The 18,492-nt window shown below is 34.1% G+C and overlaps 1 protein-coding gene across 4 annotated transcripts in view; it reads left to right on the forward strand.

Moving 5' to 3' along the window:
- PDS5B (PDS5 cohesin associated factor B) overlaps positions 1–18,492 on the forward strand; it is a 111,082-nt gene that overhangs the window by 49,640 nt on the left and 42,950 nt on the right. For all 4 annotated transcript variants that reach the window (XM_067291137.1, XM_067291145.1, XM_067291140.1 and 1 more), the window contains 9 exons: positions 1,778–1,872; positions 3,980–4,125; positions 5,316–5,467; positions 7,166–7,279; positions 8,850–8,931; positions 14,067–14,115; positions 15,628–15,767; positions 15,846–15,961; positions 17,852–17,957. In XM_067291137.1, coding sequence (XP_067147238.1) covers positions 1,778–1,872; positions 3,980–4,125; positions 5,316–5,467; positions 7,166–7,279; positions 8,850–8,931; positions 14,067–14,115; positions 15,628–15,767; positions 15,846–15,961; positions 17,852–17,957 — 1,000 coding nt within the window. The remainder of the gene's footprint in view (positions 1–1,777; positions 1,873–3,979; positions 4,126–5,315; positions 5,468–7,165; positions 7,280–8,849; positions 8,932–14,066; positions 14,116–15,627; positions 15,768–15,845; positions 15,962–17,851; positions 17,958–18,492) is intronic.

The raw sequence follows: 18,492 nt of genomic DNA on the forward strand, positions 1-18,492 counted from the left end.
TAAATGTGAGTTTTGTTCTGCTGCTTTTTCTGAAATCTGGCAGATAATGCTAAAGAGATGACATCTGTGATTCTGTAGAGTGTATGATTAGGAATCATCCCTTTTTTTAATTCAATTTTTGCAACTTTCTTTGTTGCAAAGAACAGTTTCACTTTTTTGTTCACAAGTGAAACTAATCAATGATGCATTAATTTTAAAACAGCATCAAATGACATTGGCAGTATCAGATGGTACTATAATTGATCTTGAGGCTTTTGTATACAATATTTATTTACGGTTTTCATTTTACTGAATGATTGGAGTGCCTAAAAAGTTGTAGTATTTACAATGCAGCAAATCTTTTGTTTTTGAAATATTCTGCCAGTGTGAAATAGGAAATATGTAATGGTGCTAATAAACAGAAGGCTTAAGTATGGCTACTATGGTGAAAATGTTTCTAATATGGATGAAAGAAGATAAACTGTATAAATTATTACAAATGCAGTAGTTTAAAATATTCTTAGTGTCCAATCATATCAAAACCAGGATGTCCCTAGAGAAATTCTACTTTTAAAACTTAAGTGAGGAAAGACTTTTTAATGTAACTATTTAAAAATATTGCATGAACTAAAAAATACCAGATCTAATTGGACCTGAAAGAAAATACAAAATTGTTTAATAATGTGAAGAAGCAATGTGACCATGTGCAATCTGTTGTTGTAATTGCTGTTTTCAGCTAGTTATGAATTTGGAGACCTACATGTATTAAGACTTGTTTGAAATCCTTGCAAAATAATAATAGATATATTATTAAAAGAGCCCTTCTTAAATTCTGTTGATTTAGAAAGCATGCTTGGGTTTTACTAAAATAGGTATTCTTTAAAACCTTTTGCTGCAGAAATGCTTATTTATCAAATAAAAACTATTCTAAAACGTGGTTTTAAGTTGTTTAAAAACTGGGGTTTTGAAGATGGCTTGAAAATGCATTTAATTTCTCAAAAGATTTATTTATAACTCATTACATCAACAGTTTTATTACAAAATTACTTGCATAAAAGTTAAACATGAGAAAACATCAGTTTTCAGGCATCAAATGTAATTCAGTCTTTGAAAAACTAACTTGCACGAGTTGAAGTGGTCCATCTTGGAAGAAGTTTGTATTAGGTTAGTTGCTTATGTTAGTTTGCTGTGTATCTCATAGTTTAAAGAGGAAAAGAATATCACAATAAATCTAACAATTTTTTAGTCAGTTCATGTTTATATGCATAGAACATTACAGAAATTATAGCTAGTATGTGAGACACCTTTCTGTTAAATAACTGTTCCTGGGAGTTTTTCATGGATTCCAGGAGAGGATATTTCTCTTCATGGTTGGCACATGAATTAATTACATGAGTACAGGATATTTTATGTTTTATGCATACAACTGTACATTGGAAGCATAAAAGTGTTTTCAGAGTATTTGAGAAAGTTATAAGAATAGGAAGGCAGCTACATGTTATATTTTTATTGAAACGTTACTTTATGCTGCCTAGACTTTGATGGTATATTTGTTTAATTTGTTAACAGTAATTTATGCTCTTTAAAAGCAGAATGAAACATGTAGGACTACATTGTTTCTACTCAAGTTTGCATTGTTTATAATAGGACTGGAGTGGCATAAGTGGAAATAAGAAAACTGCCCTAAGACACGGGAATATAAATCTTTGATTATTGCTATTTTGGTGCTGTGTGTAGTAATAGACTAATTGCTTTGGTGGAAGTGATTTATTTAATGCATTATCTTGTTTCTAAATAGGTTTAATGATATTCATGTACCTATTCGGCTTGAATGTGTGAAATTTGCAAGCCACTGCCTTATGAACCATCCTGATCTAGCGAAAGACTTAACAGGTACAGATTTACTATAACATTAAAATAGAAAATTATTCTTAAGTCTCCTGGAAAAAGTCATGAAGATTAGTTGCAGTCGTAAATAACTTTGTCTGATGTTGTGGTGGACATAACTGAGGTTAGAGTGCTAAGTCACAGAGGCTGAGTCCCTGTGTTTGATGCTTCTTCACAGTCTAAGGGGACTGCACACACAAATGCCTTAACAAAAGAGAGCATGCTCCCTTTTTTTGTAGTAGTTGGGAATGCAAGTACCATGGGACCAGGCAAAGGCAATCTGGCTAACCAGGGTCATGACATTTATGAATCTGGGTGCAGAGTTAAGACTTCAGTTCCAGGAAGCAGAGATGAGTATATGTTATGTAGTCTCTGTGTAAAAGATGAAAACAGTCCTGGTAACTGTGACCACAGCCATCGGTTCCTGCTCCTTCAGATCAAACACAGCCTGTAATTCAAGACCTCTCTAGGAGGTAGGCAACTTGAATGGATAAGCATTTAATATTTTGGTTCCCCATGTCTTACTGAAAAAAAGCATGATTAGAGAGACTGGGTTGTTTTTTTTCCAAAGCTTTTACGAAGACTGTCTCTCTCCCCCTGTCACTGAATGCTCACTTGTAATTCTTTGGAGGTAATATCTTTGTCTATTTGCTCTAAGGAGGGAATTTAAGGGGCTGTTAAGTATATGGGTTTGTCCTCCATATTTGGTATATATGCTTGCTGAGAGTTGTGAAGACAGGCATCTAAATTAGGCAGGCTAGAACCATCTGATAGTTTTGTTTGTGGAGTTTTTTGGGGGGGTGGGTTTGTTTGTTTGTTTTGAAAGGTCTGAAAACATTTCTAAATGGAATGGTAAAGAGATTTCCTCTTTCATTATCAGAAATGTACTTCCAAGCTTTTTTCTTTTTTTCATTGCTGAAGGACTTTGTGCCCCCTCTAATGGTATCCTTTGGGAAATGTCATTTTGCCTGCCCCACATCCCTTCCCCTCCCAGCACTTAGCAAAGTCAAATTTTTGAAAAATATCTGCCGCTCACTGGTGTTTTAACAGGAGACTTTTGGGCAATGGTATTGTTCTTAATTATTTTTAGTGCATTATTGTTCCCTGCAGATCAAAAGTGTTAAGGGGGGGGGGGAAGTCAAAGCTAAATTCTTTTAAATAATATTTGGTTTTCAAATCTTGTAACTTCCTTAAATGCAAAGCTTTATCTCTTGATGTGGATTTTCAATACTTGTGCTGATCACCAGTAATGTTAATAGTCAGTATTTCAGATGAAACTTGAAAATTTTCACTGGTCATTGAACAGTAATGAGTGTGCAGTAACCTCTGTTTACTTTATTTAGAGCATACTTTGAGCTGGTGTCCTGTATCTGCTTATTTAAGTTGTTCTCGATTGTTTTGGATGTTTCACTGACATATGCTGTTTCTCCTTCCTTGTCTTGTATCTCCTGACACTCTTCACCTTGTAATGCTAGCTACAGTGATCTTGATTGTTTTTGTGTGCGTTTTCCTACCTTTTATGTACTGCTTCTAAACTAACCTAAAATATTCACTTCCAAAAAGATAAATGAACTTTTCCAACTGTTTTGTACTTTGGCGGCTTTCTAAAATGATAATAAATAGCTAAAATGTTTGACACTCGTAAGCAGAAGCATTAAAATGTCTATAATACTGAGATCAGTGATAGTACCAAATAGGTAGCAATATCCTAAAACAGCGTAGAAACTTTATCTAAATTGAATAAAGTAGGATATGTCTAAACAAGCATTTTAGCTTGGTTGAGGAGCATGCTTTTGAAGTATATTGCTTGATTTTTTTTTTTTTTTCCCTACTTGCCATGCTTTGGCTCACATTGTGGAGCGTTCCTGGAGCATGTGAACTAGATTCCTTTTGGATAATATAAAAACAGAATTTGTGTTCAGGAGTGCAACTACTGTGCTTCAACAACCAAAGGGCATAGAGTCTGCAGGAAAAGTAGCCTCTAACCTGAAGTAAGACTTCTAAAATGTATTTGGTCCAGATATCATGTTCTTTAATACTAGCTGTTCTGCTCTGCAGGTACAATTCTGTTGGGCTATAGTAGTTGCTAATATACTATTATTTTTTCTTTCAGAATATCTTAAAGTAAGGTCACATGATCCTGAAGAGGCCATTAGGCATGATGTTATAGTTTCCATAGTTACTGCTGCTAAAAAAGATCTTTTGCTTGTCAATGATCACCTACTTAATTTTGTCAGAGAACGAACACTGGACAAGCGGGTAAGACATAACCATTATTACTACTAATTATGTATTATACTTCTAGCCTCCTGTATCTTCTTATAGCTCGATGTGTTTTTTCTTAAAAACAATGCTTCTTAAAAATACTGAATTAATTTTTAAAATGACTAATTATGAAAACAAATATAACACAAAAAGTTATGAAGCTGTCTGTTTAATTAAATCTTGCTTGTATTTGATAGCAAAAAGGTTATATGGTATTTCTCAGGGGCACTTAGACAATAAATGATATTGCACCATGGTACAGTGCTGCTGCTTCCGGCTCATGGGTCATATTTATCCATGACAAAGTGTTGTGTTTAGTGGAGCAGTCATTTGTCAATAGAATGAGGCATCTTTTGCCCTTGACTAGAATGCCATATTTTCCATCGTGCTGTATTGTCCTTTAAGATAATACGATGAAAAAATATTATAATAGGCTGAAGCAAAGCAATGTCACTCATGTCTAGTTTTAATAATAATTTTCAGGTAAAATGAGACTTTTAAGACATTCTAACATCTCTTGTAAAAGGTCTTGAAAGCAGAATTCAAAATGTATTTTAGATTACTGATGAAAAATGTTCTACTGTCAGAAGCAGCCAGATTGCCTGCTTTTAATTAGATCACTTGATGGCTGCAAGTCAATGTAGTAGCTTTCAAAGTTAAATATCCCTGAAATTTAGTTTATTCATGTTTCCGTTATTTGGCAAAATTCACGTGATTAGCTGCTATGTTAAAGCATGGTCACCAAGGTTGTTAAAGGCAAACTTTTACAGTTACTGTTATCACCTGATTTTTTTTCATTTGGTGACATGCTTTTCCCCTGTTGCAACCATAAAACAACAGCAGGTATTCAGTGTAGATCCCTGAGAAAGGGTGTCAGCTTGAATTCTAAATTTAATTCTAAATTTAATTCTAAATTCAAAAAACATACATGCTTAGTAGTTACTGATGTTGAAATGTGTAACAGTAACAGACATGATGCAATATTTGTTTTAATGAGTAAATATTGCACTTAAAATTCAATCTAACTTTTTTATAAATTAAAATATTTCATTTTGGGAAAGAATCAGAAATACCTACCAGGAAATTCTCAGTTTTCTTTCTATTTTGAGTTTTGACTTGTTACACTGCAGTACTTTTTTTTTTTTTCCCCCTCTCTCTCTTTCTCTCTTTTTTTCTTTTTTAAGTGGAGAGTGAGGAAAGAAGCTATGATGGGACTTGCACAGATATACAAGAAATATTCATTACAGTCAGAAGCAGGAAAAGAAGCTGCAAAACAGATTTCATGGATTAAGGACAAACTTCTGCACATATATTATCAAAACAGTATTGATGACCGGTAAGTCAATCTTTATTTGTTTTAAAAGCTAGGCAATTCTGTGAATAAGTGAGGTAACTTGTACGCAGAATGTTTTTCTTTGTGCTTAAGCACTGACAAAAATGAGGAGACTGTTAATCCTGTATGTTTTGATCCAGTGCATAATCTGATATGGTTGTAGTGTTGTCCTCTTTTGTTTTCCTCTGCTTTTTTTAAGGACAGAAGTGATTCTAAAAAGTGAGTTAGGTTGAAATATTTCAAAATTCTTAGCTGTACTTCACAACTGCTTCTGTAAAGAAGGCTTTTGTCTGTATTTTAGTAGTTTGCTGATTTTATGCTAAAATTCAATAAATTGGTTTAATTTACTTTAACTTTGGCCTTGCATGTTGCTCCTGCATGCTTTAAAAACAAGTCTAATTAGTAAATGTAGTGAAAATGGTTAAGGCATCTCACTGTAAAAAGTTAGTTCTCCTTTGCGATTAATAGCTATGAATTGGAGCCTTGCTCTGGATTTGTAGTGAAAACAGTGCCTCTGTCAACCTAGCTGTAAATTTGTAATGTGGTGGTTTGAGTTCAAACATGGTTGCCCATTGGGGCAGCTTCCGTTGTCTCGGGAACTAGCCTGCCTTGACTAATCAAGGGGCCTTGTAGGCTTTGGAAGTGGGCCTTTGACCTTCACAGCATGATCAAATACAAATGATATTATAAACCCCATACAAATTCATTCAGAAACTTGCACCCTCAAAATTCATCTCCAAAATAAGCAATTGTATCATGGTACCACAGAAATGGAAGGACCTGTTGGGGTCATCAGGTCAACTAGCTGGATTTGGGTTTTGACCACCTGCTCCAACTGGAAGACTTTAGCTTATGCCTGTGTGTAAGGACTTCTCATTTCCAGCCTAAACTTAAATGGCTAGTTTATACCCATATACTCTGCTTTGCTGACACTGACCTCAACTGACATAAGGCTTGGGCCTTCTTGGTATTTAAGGTTGCAATGTGGGTTTGGTTTTCCTTTGGCTCACAGTATTTCCTAGGTAACTAATAGACCCAGTCTTTCTCTCCTCTTGATTCAAAATAAGCAGCTTCAACGTAAAAGCATAAAAGCAGAAGCTTTTCTTAATTTCCATGTGAATGTACTTGTATTTTTTCCATTTTTGAAGCAACAGAAATGGGATAAACTCAATCCTGGGGGGGGGGGTGGATCCAATTCCTTCTGACTAATATCTGAATTCTCCTTTGTGTTGATTATATCACACATGTTATCATAATACCTGATATTTTGTTTCTATTTTAGGCCCATTAATGAAAATAAATTATTGATCCCAATAGTGACCTTAATGAAATTCACTAATAACATCTCTTTGGGCTGATAATTAAGAGATGTCCTTCACTTAAAATCCTTTGATCCCTATCCAGATTAGTACACTTGATCTTGATAATATCATTTCTTAACAGTTTTACTGCTAATATTAAGGATTGTGTGTTATCTCTTCCATAATGATAAAGTTTTTTTAGTTTACACTGAATTTTATTGGAAATTAAGTTACTTGACCTTTAGTGACCTTTTTTCTTTTTTTTTTTCTTTTTAATAACCTGGTCTCTATATGCAATGACTGATCTCTAAGTAAGTTTGAGAATTTTTGAATGACTATTTTAGCCATTTATGACCACTTTTTTGCTTTATCATTTAAGTTCCTTAATGCTGTCTTTCAGATTACTTGTTGAACGCATTTTTGCTCAGTACATGGTCCCTCACAACTTGGAAACAAATGAACGAATGAAATGTTTATATTACCTTTACGCAACCCTGGATTCAAATGCTGTGAAGTATGTGCTGTTACTGACTTCTTACAAAATGTTGTATAATACTACTATTATTGTAAGTTAATTCTAAATTGTTATGAGTAGCCTAAGCCAGTGGACAAAAATACATCATGAATTATCAGTAAATGGAATGTAGCAGCAGTATATATTCTTCAAATGAGAGTCTGGGGGGGGGGGGGGAAATAGTAGGATGTTTTCTAACAAGGTGTGGTACCTTTTAACCATAAGCAGCTAAAAAGTGTCAAAAGTCTGGTAAGAAGCTTCAGTGTACTTCTGTCCTTCTATGTGCTGAAAAAGATAGCATAAGTTTGTAGGAGCATCTACTAGCCCTAGACTTATCTGACAACTACTGAATTAATTTACTCATCCATTTAGCAGCCAGGATGACTTAAAGGTGGGAAGGAATTACTTGTTTGTCTCTTCCCCTTCACTGTGTGTTTTATTTATGATTGTCCTATGAGCTTCAATACTTGTCTTCTGTTGCTTAAAAATAGGAGCATGAATTTGACTAATGATAGCTTTACTTCTGTATATCATGTTCACAATTTGATTGAATTTAGTTAGTTTTCCTTTGCTTCTGTTTAGTGGTACTCTGCCACTTGAAAAACAAATATATTTTTTTCCCATGTGGTAGACTGGAAAAATTTCTGTATACCATAGAATGGCTAAAAACCCCAAAGCTTTCAAATACTCCAGAAAATGATGTTTGAATCCCCTATATTTGCCATATTACCTGGGTCAAAATACTACAATGGTATAACGTATAAAAATTAAGAATAATATTTTAAAAATAAAAATGATTAGTATTGTATTAGATATTTTTAGTATGGGCTAAAGAAAAATGCAAAATGTAGGTTTTTTTCAGTACTTGTTGTTTTGGACAGCAAATAATTTCTGATTTCTGCTGTTGCTGTATGCAACAGTACATATTTTATAAACTTAGTATAGTCAGTTAGTTAAACAGAACTGACTTTTGTTACTTGTGGATTCTAAAAGTTGTTCAAACGATGCTGTGATTCTCGCTCCCCCGACAGGTTATTTTTTCTAGAAAGTGTGCTAATTTTCAGTTTTGTACAATGTCTCTAATGCTCTTCGTACAAGTCTGATCTTGTCCATTCTTCACCGTTTGTTGATCCGTTAGTTGCCTTTTATATGCAAGAAAGACATTGTTTTGATGATAAAAATCTTAAACATCTGCTTTAGCCTGCTCCTTGGAATGTTTTTAGAGGAGTAATTGCAGACTTGTACAAATGAGTTCTTTATAGCACAGACATATTAGTTTGCTTCCCCCCTCTTTTACAGGCAGTGTAGTTAGGCATCTGAAATGAAACTTATTTCAAAATCTCACTTCGTTCCAGTCTAATCTGACCAATTTCATATCACTCCACTAGGAAACACTTCAGGCTTTGACACACACAGAGCAATGAAATTTCAGATGATAAGCACTTTCCTGAGTCTGAAGTTGAAAAGAATTTAAAGGCTGGTTTTGGACAATTGTGTTATTGAATAGAAGACTTTGACAACTCTTCTTTTTTCATTTTTATGTAAACATGCATATGTTTTTTTCCTTTAGAGCATTGAACGAAATGTGGAAATGTCAGAATCTGCTACGACATCAAGTAAAGGATTTAGTCGACCTGATAAAACAGCCCAAAGTAAGTTCGGTTTGCCTTTATCCTCCAGTGCATATACAGTTTTATTTAAAATAATATGCTATTTGTTTAATTCCAGAAAAAAATAGCATTTGATGAAGTATCTCAAGCTTATTCTTAATGATAGATATGAAATATTTTGAAATTTAACTGAAATTCCGCTAGACTATGCTTGCAGTAGGAAATGTGTATACATTTCTTCAGTAAGAGTGAAAAGATAGGGTTGGTTAGAAATTTTTAAAGATTGTCAGTCCTTTGTCTGTTACTGAAATACTTCCTCTTCGTGTTTGAGAGCTACATCCCACCAGGATTGTTCTGATTTTTGAAAATCAAAGAAAAAACAGCAAATTTGTTTTTGACTGCCAAACTGAGTAATTAAGAAAACTTACTGCTGTATCTTTATTTATCTTATGCATGATTAGTAATGTTTAAAAAAAATCTGAATACTTTTATCCCAGCAAATGGCTTGGTTTTCTTCCTCTTTGGAGACTTCTTAAATGCTGTGTTGAAAATGTCAGACTACAGTTAAATTCTTTGTACAGAAAATTTACTCGGTAGAAAAAAAAAAAAAAAAGTGACATTTATAGAGGACTTATTTATGATATCCCGATAAAGTAAATCTCATATTTGTTTTGGCTATGTGTGTGTACTCATGTTGAAAAATCATAGAAAATAAAAATGATAGGTATGATTTGGAATGGGAGTAGAACTTAACTTTAATCTGTTGGTGCTGTTTTGAAAAGAAATAGTGTGTATTATAAAGCATTGCCATGTTCTTATTCATATATTTGTCAATTTTATCTTGTATATGCGTATATACTCACATACCACAGATAAATTTAATGCAGTGTAATGACTGAATTATCCATTTGCTGAAATAACCTGAACAGGAAGAGATGGTAACTGCATTTTTTAGAAGTGTGGTTGTATTATCTAATGTTATCTGCTTGGCAATGCTACTGTTTTGCAGATAGAAAAAGACTCATCAAATCAAAATTAATCCCTTACTGTTTCAATCATATTATAGTTGTAATGAAATTGATTGCAGTGAAACTCATAATTTTGATTTAGTGCATTTAAAATGTTTTAATACAGTATTAAATTGTAGGTGCAGTAATTGCACATACAATAATACTTCATGCCGTTTCAGTGACCTTATTTAAATAATTTTAACAATGCTTTAATTGTTTCTTATGTTCCTCATCTAATTTAAATACACTCATGTATAATCTAGAACTTGAGTTAGTTTCTTAGTATTTTCTGCTTTTCAGTTGAAAGTGAAATTTCAGCTTTCTCCCTTTGGTTTTCAGAGAGATATGCCTTCTCAGTTGTAAAATATCTGATATGACATGGAGTTAAACGTCTAGTTTTAATGAATGCCAACATCAGCATCACACTGAAAACAGTATATGCTGTTGATGTGTCTACATTTTTGTCCATGTGGTTTTCATCATATCTCACTCTTAAGTACTAATTCACTAAGCTCAAATATTTTTGTGTAACAGGGCTGTATGTGAGAATTTAGGGGGCTTGTGACAGTCTGATATGCTCAACTATTTTATACAAAACGTTTCTTACTGTGATGGTTTGCTTTTTTTTTTTTTTTTTTTCAAACTAAGTGTATATTTTCATAATCACAGTGGAAATGAAGGGGGAAAGAGTCTAAACAATGAAGGTGTTAATAATCTTGAGACGTATTCATTGGCCATTCAGAACTGTGGGAACTTTTTTTTAGTTTAAGGAGGCAAAATTGAAATGAACTAGTAACATTTTAGAGTATAGCTTAATATTACCATATGTGCTTTTTCACTCTGCACTAATTTCTCCAATTAATTTTGATGGCTTAGTTGTTCTTTTTTCTCCTGTAAGTGTTGTCCCTGTGGCAAGTGTAGGGTTGGTGAGAGCTATCTTGGAGATGATCAGTGATAGGACAAGTAGCAATGTACAGAAGTTGCCACAAGCAAGTTCTGATTAGATATTAGGAAAAAAAAAGTGCGGTGAGGGTAATCAAATACTGGAACGGGTTGTCCAGAGAGGTTGTGAAATCTCTGTCCTTGGAAATATTCTAAAGTCAACTAGACAAGGCCCGGAGCAACCTGATCTAAGTTGGCCCCACTTTGAGTATGTGTTTCAACCAGGTGACATCCCATTGTCACTTCCAACCTAAATTGTTCTGTGATTTGAAGTCTTTAACTTTTTCCAGTCCACTGTTTATTCTCATCTTAAAAAAAACTTCTGGCTATTTAGTGAAACACTTCATTTTTTTTCCTGTATTCCAGTGTAAGTGCTGTTGTTTGCCTTGTTAATTACTTCAGTTTCACTACCTTTAAGCATAAAATGGTACTAGTTGTTCTTCCTTATGTTTTTCCCCTACTTAACTGCTGAAGATTCTTCCTGATTTTTAGTTTGTTCGCCTTCCACCCCCCTGCTGCCTTGTCAGACAAACTTTTGACAATAGAGCAGTATAGAGTGGCTTTCTACTTTGGACTTATCTTTAATTCCACTTTGTTTCCTGGGATTATTAATATTGCTATAAGAGACTTTGCTCTTCCAGTATGTCCTCAAACCAGTATCTTACCTCATTATGCACCGATTGTGGTGTTGTCCATTTCTGGATAGACAGGTGAGCAGTGCTTTATTTTGTCTTGCAAAAAGGAAATTTGAAGTATATATTTGGCTTGAAGTGTTTTGAAAGTATTTGGAAGTATGGGAGAATTTGGAAGAGTGAAAAAGGTGTTGGTGTTGGTGTCGTTGGTTTTAAATCAGAACAACTTAAAACTTGGGCAATTTTGGAAGAGTGAAGTGGTCTGGATTCTGTGCTATTCTTTTGTTCTTCCACAGCTTTCAGTAAGATTTATAGCCTAGTTTCAGGTAAATCAGGCAAGCTGTCTTGTGTTCGGTGTTGAGGAAGTTGAAAGTCTGTTAAGAAACTTTCCATTTCTGTTGATCATAATTTCTCCTAACTGGGGAGAGAATAGACCTCAAACTTGTCTTTAAAGTGAGTTACTCTTCTGAAGGGCAAAAGCATAATTCACAGCTTGTCCTGTTCTCCTATGGTAATAATATAGATTTAAATGAAATAATTAAACTTGCTTGTTCACATGTGGAAAAGTGTGTGACAGCTGTTATGTCTATGTTAAAGACATAAACTTTGTTTGCTGCAACTATGCTGCTGTTCTTCTGTATCATGAATCCAAGATCATGTTGATAAAATGCCGCAGTAAATCTTCTAAAAAGAAGTTTCTCAATCATCACTAGTCTGTCATGTTCAGAAGCTGTAAAAATACTTCTGACTCAGGTTATTTCATGTTTGAATGAACGATTAGCAGTTCGCTCAACTTAAGGGCTGTTCTACTGGGAGCTTTAGCCAGTGTTTTGGCTGCTCCTCTGTAATAGTTTAAGCCTTCTATGAGAAAATACTGAAGTGTCTTGCAACATTACCTCTTAACGGTTGTTTCCTGATTGAATCTGATGAAAAGGCCCAGCTTAAGTCTTTATTTGCCTCCTGTTAAGTACTTTGCAGAAAAAAAGCTTTTCATCACAATGGTGAGCCTCCTTTCTGAGGGTTTTTCTTTTTTTTTTTAGGTAATAGGTAAGCTTAAAAATTATAATTTTGTCTGTTATAAGGGGAGTTCTCTAAAAGACAGTTTTAGCAATGGTGGCTAAGCACTGATCTTTAATGTTATATAGTTTTGAATGAAAGCTCATAAATGGTGGTTGTGCTTTCATTTAAAATTTTGCCCAGAGGAATATCATTTGCTAATTGCAGGCCATAATTGATGCTACTTACACTTATGAAGCCTTGTGGACTTTGTAAGCTATCTCATCAAGATTGCTCTTTCAGAAGTCATTCGTCAAAAGAGCTGTTTCCATTATGGTTTGGAGGCTGCTAGGTCTGTGTGCTTTTGACTCTGTTGCTGCAAGCTTAAATTTTCAGGTTCTCATTTTCATCCTGCTTAAGAATGAGGATTTCAGAGTTGTTTGACAACACTTATTTTTACACAACAGTGAAGGATTTCAGTTTGTTTTTTTTCTTTCATCCACCTTAGAACACTTCTATGAAGATGATTAAGGCATTATCCTCACTTTACAATTAAGGATTCCCTCTGACATTTCTACTTGTATTTCCATTGTATTTTGAGCTTCAGTGTAATTCCACAAAAGTTCCTTGTCTATAAAATACTGTAGATTACAGCTAACAGGGAAAAAAGTGTTTTAGAAACTGTTTTGTCTACCTGCAACAGTGGGTGATATGTTGCAGAATACTACTTATTTGTAAGAAACATGTTCTTATAAAGAAAACTGTTTGCTGTGTAGTTTTACATGGCTGTGAATTTCTTTTCCCTCTTCTGTTTCCTTTACATGTTAAAGGGAACTGATTGCTAGGATGGACTTCTCACGTGGAATTTGAAATCATGTACCCAAAGAATTGGTGATGGAAGAAAAAAATTGAGATAAAAGTCTGTTTTGTGACATTTACTATGCCTGTGATGAGCTATTGGACTACTTTTTTTTTTTTTAATCAGAGGCAGTTTCGCTGAAATCCAGACTTCACTGATCTCTGGAAATGCAATTATGTTTTCATATTTTACTGTTATAAAGGTTCCTGGCTGTTATTTTTGTAATTACACTGTTATCCTCTGTCTTCCCTGTTCAGCTTAACAGTAGCAATAGTCTTAATATTGATTTTCTCCGTTCTTTACAATAAGGTGGGAGTTACTGCTGAGACTACTTAGGATCAGTATGTGAACAAGAAGATAAAGTGAATTTAATGCTTGCTGTTCGTTTTTTATTTAAAAACAAGAGCCTTTACATGGAAAACACTATTACAGGAAAAAAGCCATTTGTCCTGTTCATAAAATACATGGTAAATTAAGAATTAATAAAAAATATTTTATAAACAAATATGTGAGGAAAAGAGTGTTACTGTAGCTGTGATTCATCTTTTACTTCTTGTAACCATCTAGCATTAACTTTGCAGTGGTGCCTTTTGACTGCTAATATGCTCATGTACTAGCCAAATGCTAGGGGCCAACTTGCTGATAATACAGCATTATGGAATATTGTGCACTGTAGTCAAGTGGAAATACATAATGTAAAATTTTTACTTAATACATTTTTTTTATTTTGACTTGCAGACAGATGCCAGCAGTAAAGCTATATTCTCAAAAGTGATGGTTATAACAAGTAAGTCAGCTGAAGCATATTAAAAATTGTCTAAAAGTTGCTGTTGAAATATGTTGCTTTCCTCTTTTAAAATCATTTGAGATGAGTTTAATGCACTTCTATAACAAATCATGATAGTCATAATAAAACAGTATGCTTTGGAGAATTATGAAGACATCTGTAAGGAGAATTAATTCCTTATTGTAAAATATCTCCAGTTATGAAGCTTATCATATGATACTTTGGCTTCATTTCTAACTGTTGCTGATTAATACAAAATGTAGATGATCTCAAGTTAATAACGTTTGTGTCAGCATTTATCGTAGAATATATATTAACTGATGTTAACTAACATTAAACTAGCTATCAACTTACCTGTTTTTGAGGTGTTGATATTGTAAATGCTGTTGGGGAACATGAAGGAGTTTGGGTTTCAGAAGAAGGAAAGCACTTTGGAAACTGAAGAACTTCCATGTAACGTGAACTCTTGCCAAACCCCACCTCCGCACAGCCCAAAGCATTAGAACTAGTGGAAGGAAGAAAAACTTGCTTTACAATTCCAAAATTTTGTTTTTAATCAAGCTTTTTTTTTTCCTTTTTTTTTTTAATGCAAACTGTTATTTTAGCCAAAAAAAAAAAAAATAAAAGAGAGAGATACTACCTAAGGATATATATATATTTTTTAAAATATCTTGAGAAAAGCTGAATCTTGCTACTGCCTTTGGTCATGTCCCAAATGCTTTTTTCCTTTTTCTTATAATATAAAAACTGATCAGTTTGTAATTGTTCTGATTTGGTTCTAGGTTGCATTTTCAAAAAAACCCAACAACAACAACAAAACAAATGCTTAGTAGAACTTGTTTTCAACAAACTATCCTGTAGTCTTACACTATTGTCTGTGCCAACTTTGCTTAACACTTACTGTACCAAAAAAATGAAGCATCTTAAACAGTATTCTAATACTTTTGTCATTAGATTATCTTGTAAATGTACAATTAAATATCAAATTAATGTACTGTTTAAGATATGCATTTTTATATTTTTTCATGTTGCAAGCCAGATATGGACAGTTTAGGTTTAGTGGAGGAGTAATTTAGCAAAAATACCCTTTTGATGTTTTTGATGCTTGCCATATCAGTACTTAAATATTTAGTATATTTTTCTGTGGAATATTGGTTTTGTATTGTTGCTTGTAGAGATTCTGAGGTCAACTTCAGCTGTTAATGTTGTTAAAAGGACCAAGAAGCCTTGGTGAGCAGGAGGGAAGCTTGAATAAGGAGCATGAGGGAAGGGGAGCACAAAGGGAGACCAGTGTAATAGCCAGGGGAGGTCTGCAAGTATAAATGTTTTTTGAAATAGGCATTCTCATAGATACATCTACATGAGTTAGGCTGTTTGTGGGTTTTTCCCCCTTCTTTTTGGTTAGCTTAGCAAGAGTGTGTGTATGCGTGCACATGTGAAATTTCAAACTTGTTTAACTTACAGTACTGATACTTATTAAAATAAATAGTCATTTATTTTTCTTATTTAAAGGAAACCTTCCTGATCCAGGCAAAGCTCAAGATTTCATGAAGAAGTTTACACAAGTTCTAGAAGATGATGAAAAAATAAGAAGTCAGTTAGAAATGCTTGTTAGCCCAACATGTTCTTGCAAACAGGCTGAAGGATGTGTGGTAAGAATAGCTCTTAATATTTATGAATATTTTTGGAACTCAATTGATTATTTAATTTAACTGAAATTTATATTGCAGAGAGAAATTACAAAGAAGTTGGGCAATCCAAAACAACCAACAAATCCTTTCCTGGAAATGATAAAGTTTCTTCTGGAGAGAATTGCTCCTGTTCACATTGATACTGAATCCATCAGGTATATTTTTGTATGGCTATAGTTCACAGGGTTTGAAACTGGGGTTTCTAATTTTGCCTTTAAGCACAACCAGTAATGGATTAGGCAGGAAAAAATTTTTTTAAAGCCTAGTGACCTTCAATATTTTCTTCTGTTTTCCCTTTACTTAGTGGTTTTTGCCTCCTCATTCAGAGTGCAACAGCACAAAATAATGATTTGTCATTCAGCACAACTAGGAGGAACTTTCAGGAAAAAATGGATCTGCTGCTGATTGAGCAAGTTTGTTTTACGAGTGACTTAGTTATTTTAAAAGAAATTTCTATCCTTGGCTGTTCAAAAACTTTGTTAAATTTTTTCCATACAGGATGTTAGATCACAGTGACTTAAACAGTAATTTATGTAAGCTGTTAAGGCAATAAGTTTTTAAGGAAGAGCAGGCTGGTAAAGTTATAAGTAAAAAGTAATGGGTAAAGTGGTTATTTTAATAGCCTTATATGAGACATATAGTAGCTTATTAGAGAAAACTGATTCTAAATACTGGTAAATTCTTATCTGTTAATTCCAGCTGTAGTAGTAAACTTGAGCTTTTCAGTTTTTGCCTGTCATATATATAACATAATGGAGCCTTGAGATTTCATTTAAAATCTACTTCAGAAACATTATTAGTGAACTTAAGTAGTAAAAAGGCAGTTGTTATCAGTTCTGTGGCAAAACTAGTCTTTTCCCAACTTTGTAAATTTTCACTACATTTCTGCTTCATTTTTGATGCTATCAGACTGCTTTAAATTTTTTTTCATAGGCTATTTTTATCCAGTTAGGGGTGGAAAAAAAAGACTGAAAGTCTAACTGGGAGGTCTCTCCCTTGGTTTACTACCAGTGATTATAAATAGCACTTGCTGTGTGTACTGAAGAAATATTCAGAATATTGTTCATTCCTCATCGGAGAAACTGCCTACAGTACTTGCTTATAGGCTCAGTCTGATAATCACTATTTCCCTTCTTAGGGTACAGTGTAAGAAAAAATAAGTGTTACTCTCAACATGAAATATGGAGGAGATAAGTCTTTTGAATTTTTCATCAACTCCTACCACAGCTGTTTAACAGTTATTTTGTCTCTTGGTTATAGGCTAAACATTATTAACGGTTATTCTCCATCAATTATAAGAATCCACAGCAGCTAGTAACCTCAGCGTAACTCTTGTCTGAATTTTACTGATAATGCTCAAATTGTTTCCTTATTTTGGTCATCCTTCCAGAGTAAGGTATATGTAGCTCCTAATTTATGATGGATAAATGTTTTTGAAATTAATCACAGAATCACAGAATCGCTGAGGTTGGAAGGGACCTCTGGAGATCATCTAGTCCAACCCCCCTGCTCAAGCAGGGTCACCTAGAGCACATTGCACAGGATCGCATCCAGGCGGGTTTTGAATATCTCCAGAGAAGGAGACTCCACCACCTCTCTGGGCAACCTGGTCCAGTGCTCTGTCACCCTCACAGTGAAAAAGTTTTTCCTCATGTTCAGATGGAAGTGTCTGTGTTTCAGTTTGTGCCCATTGCCTTGTGTCCTGTGGCTGGGCACCACTGAAAAGAGTCTGGTCCCATCCTCTTGACACCCTCCCTTCAGATACTTGTACACATTAATAAGATCTCCTCTCAGCCTTCTCTTCTCCAAGCTAAACAGGCCCAGCTCTCTCAGCCTTTCCTCATAAGAGAGTGTTTCATTATCTTTGATTTAGGTGGGAGATGAGGGCAACCAGATTATGTATGTAGTTGACTTGCACTTATTTATTATAAACTTATGCTTCATATGCTTTAAATAAGTTATTAAATAACTTGTGTTTTACATTTATGAAGTGGTCATACTGGCTGCAATTGCAGTAATAAGACTGCTTTAATTTTTCTCTTCAGTGCTCTTATCAAGCAAGTAAATAAGTCAATAGATGGAACAGCTGATGATGAAGATGAGGGTGTACCTACTGATCAGGCCATCAGGGCAGGACTTGAATTGCTTAAGGCAAGTATACTGTTGGTGATCAGTGAGCACGTGAAAACTTTCTAAAGCAACTTTGTTAAAATGCATTTGTAATTAGCACTCAGTATCTTCAGTTGTAATAATTGTGGCAGTTATCCAAAAGAATTTTTTTTTCTTGCTCTCCATGCTCATTGTATATGACATTTAAGGTTATTTTAAGGTTATTTTATACAACATTTATACATCATTTATACATCAGTCATTAAGGTTATTTTATCCATCATTTAGAAATAAAGTTGAAATATAAATTTGAAAGTAGCTGCATGTGTAATATCAGCAGTAAAGTTTTGATCACTGGAGTGTGAATTTTTTTTCTGGTTTCTATCCTGGGTTTGTTCTTATGCTTTTGTACATACATGTAGTTACTAGAGTAACAACTTATGCTTTCAATGTGCATATAGATTGTAGTTGTAAACAATGCTTGTGTGGACTTGTGTGCTGGTTGTGAGGTAACTTGTTTCTGCCTCCTCTCCCCCACCATTAGCCACCTATGATAGTGTTCATTTAAAAAAAAAAA

Source organism: Apteryx mantelli, chromosome 1 (genome assembly GCF_036417845.1).
Source record: "Apteryx mantelli isolate bAptMan1 chromosome 1, bAptMan1.hap1, whole genome shotgun sequence".
Classification (NCBI taxonomy): domain Eukaryota; kingdom Metazoa; phylum Chordata; class Aves; order Apterygiformes; family Apterygidae; genus Apteryx; species Apteryx mantelli.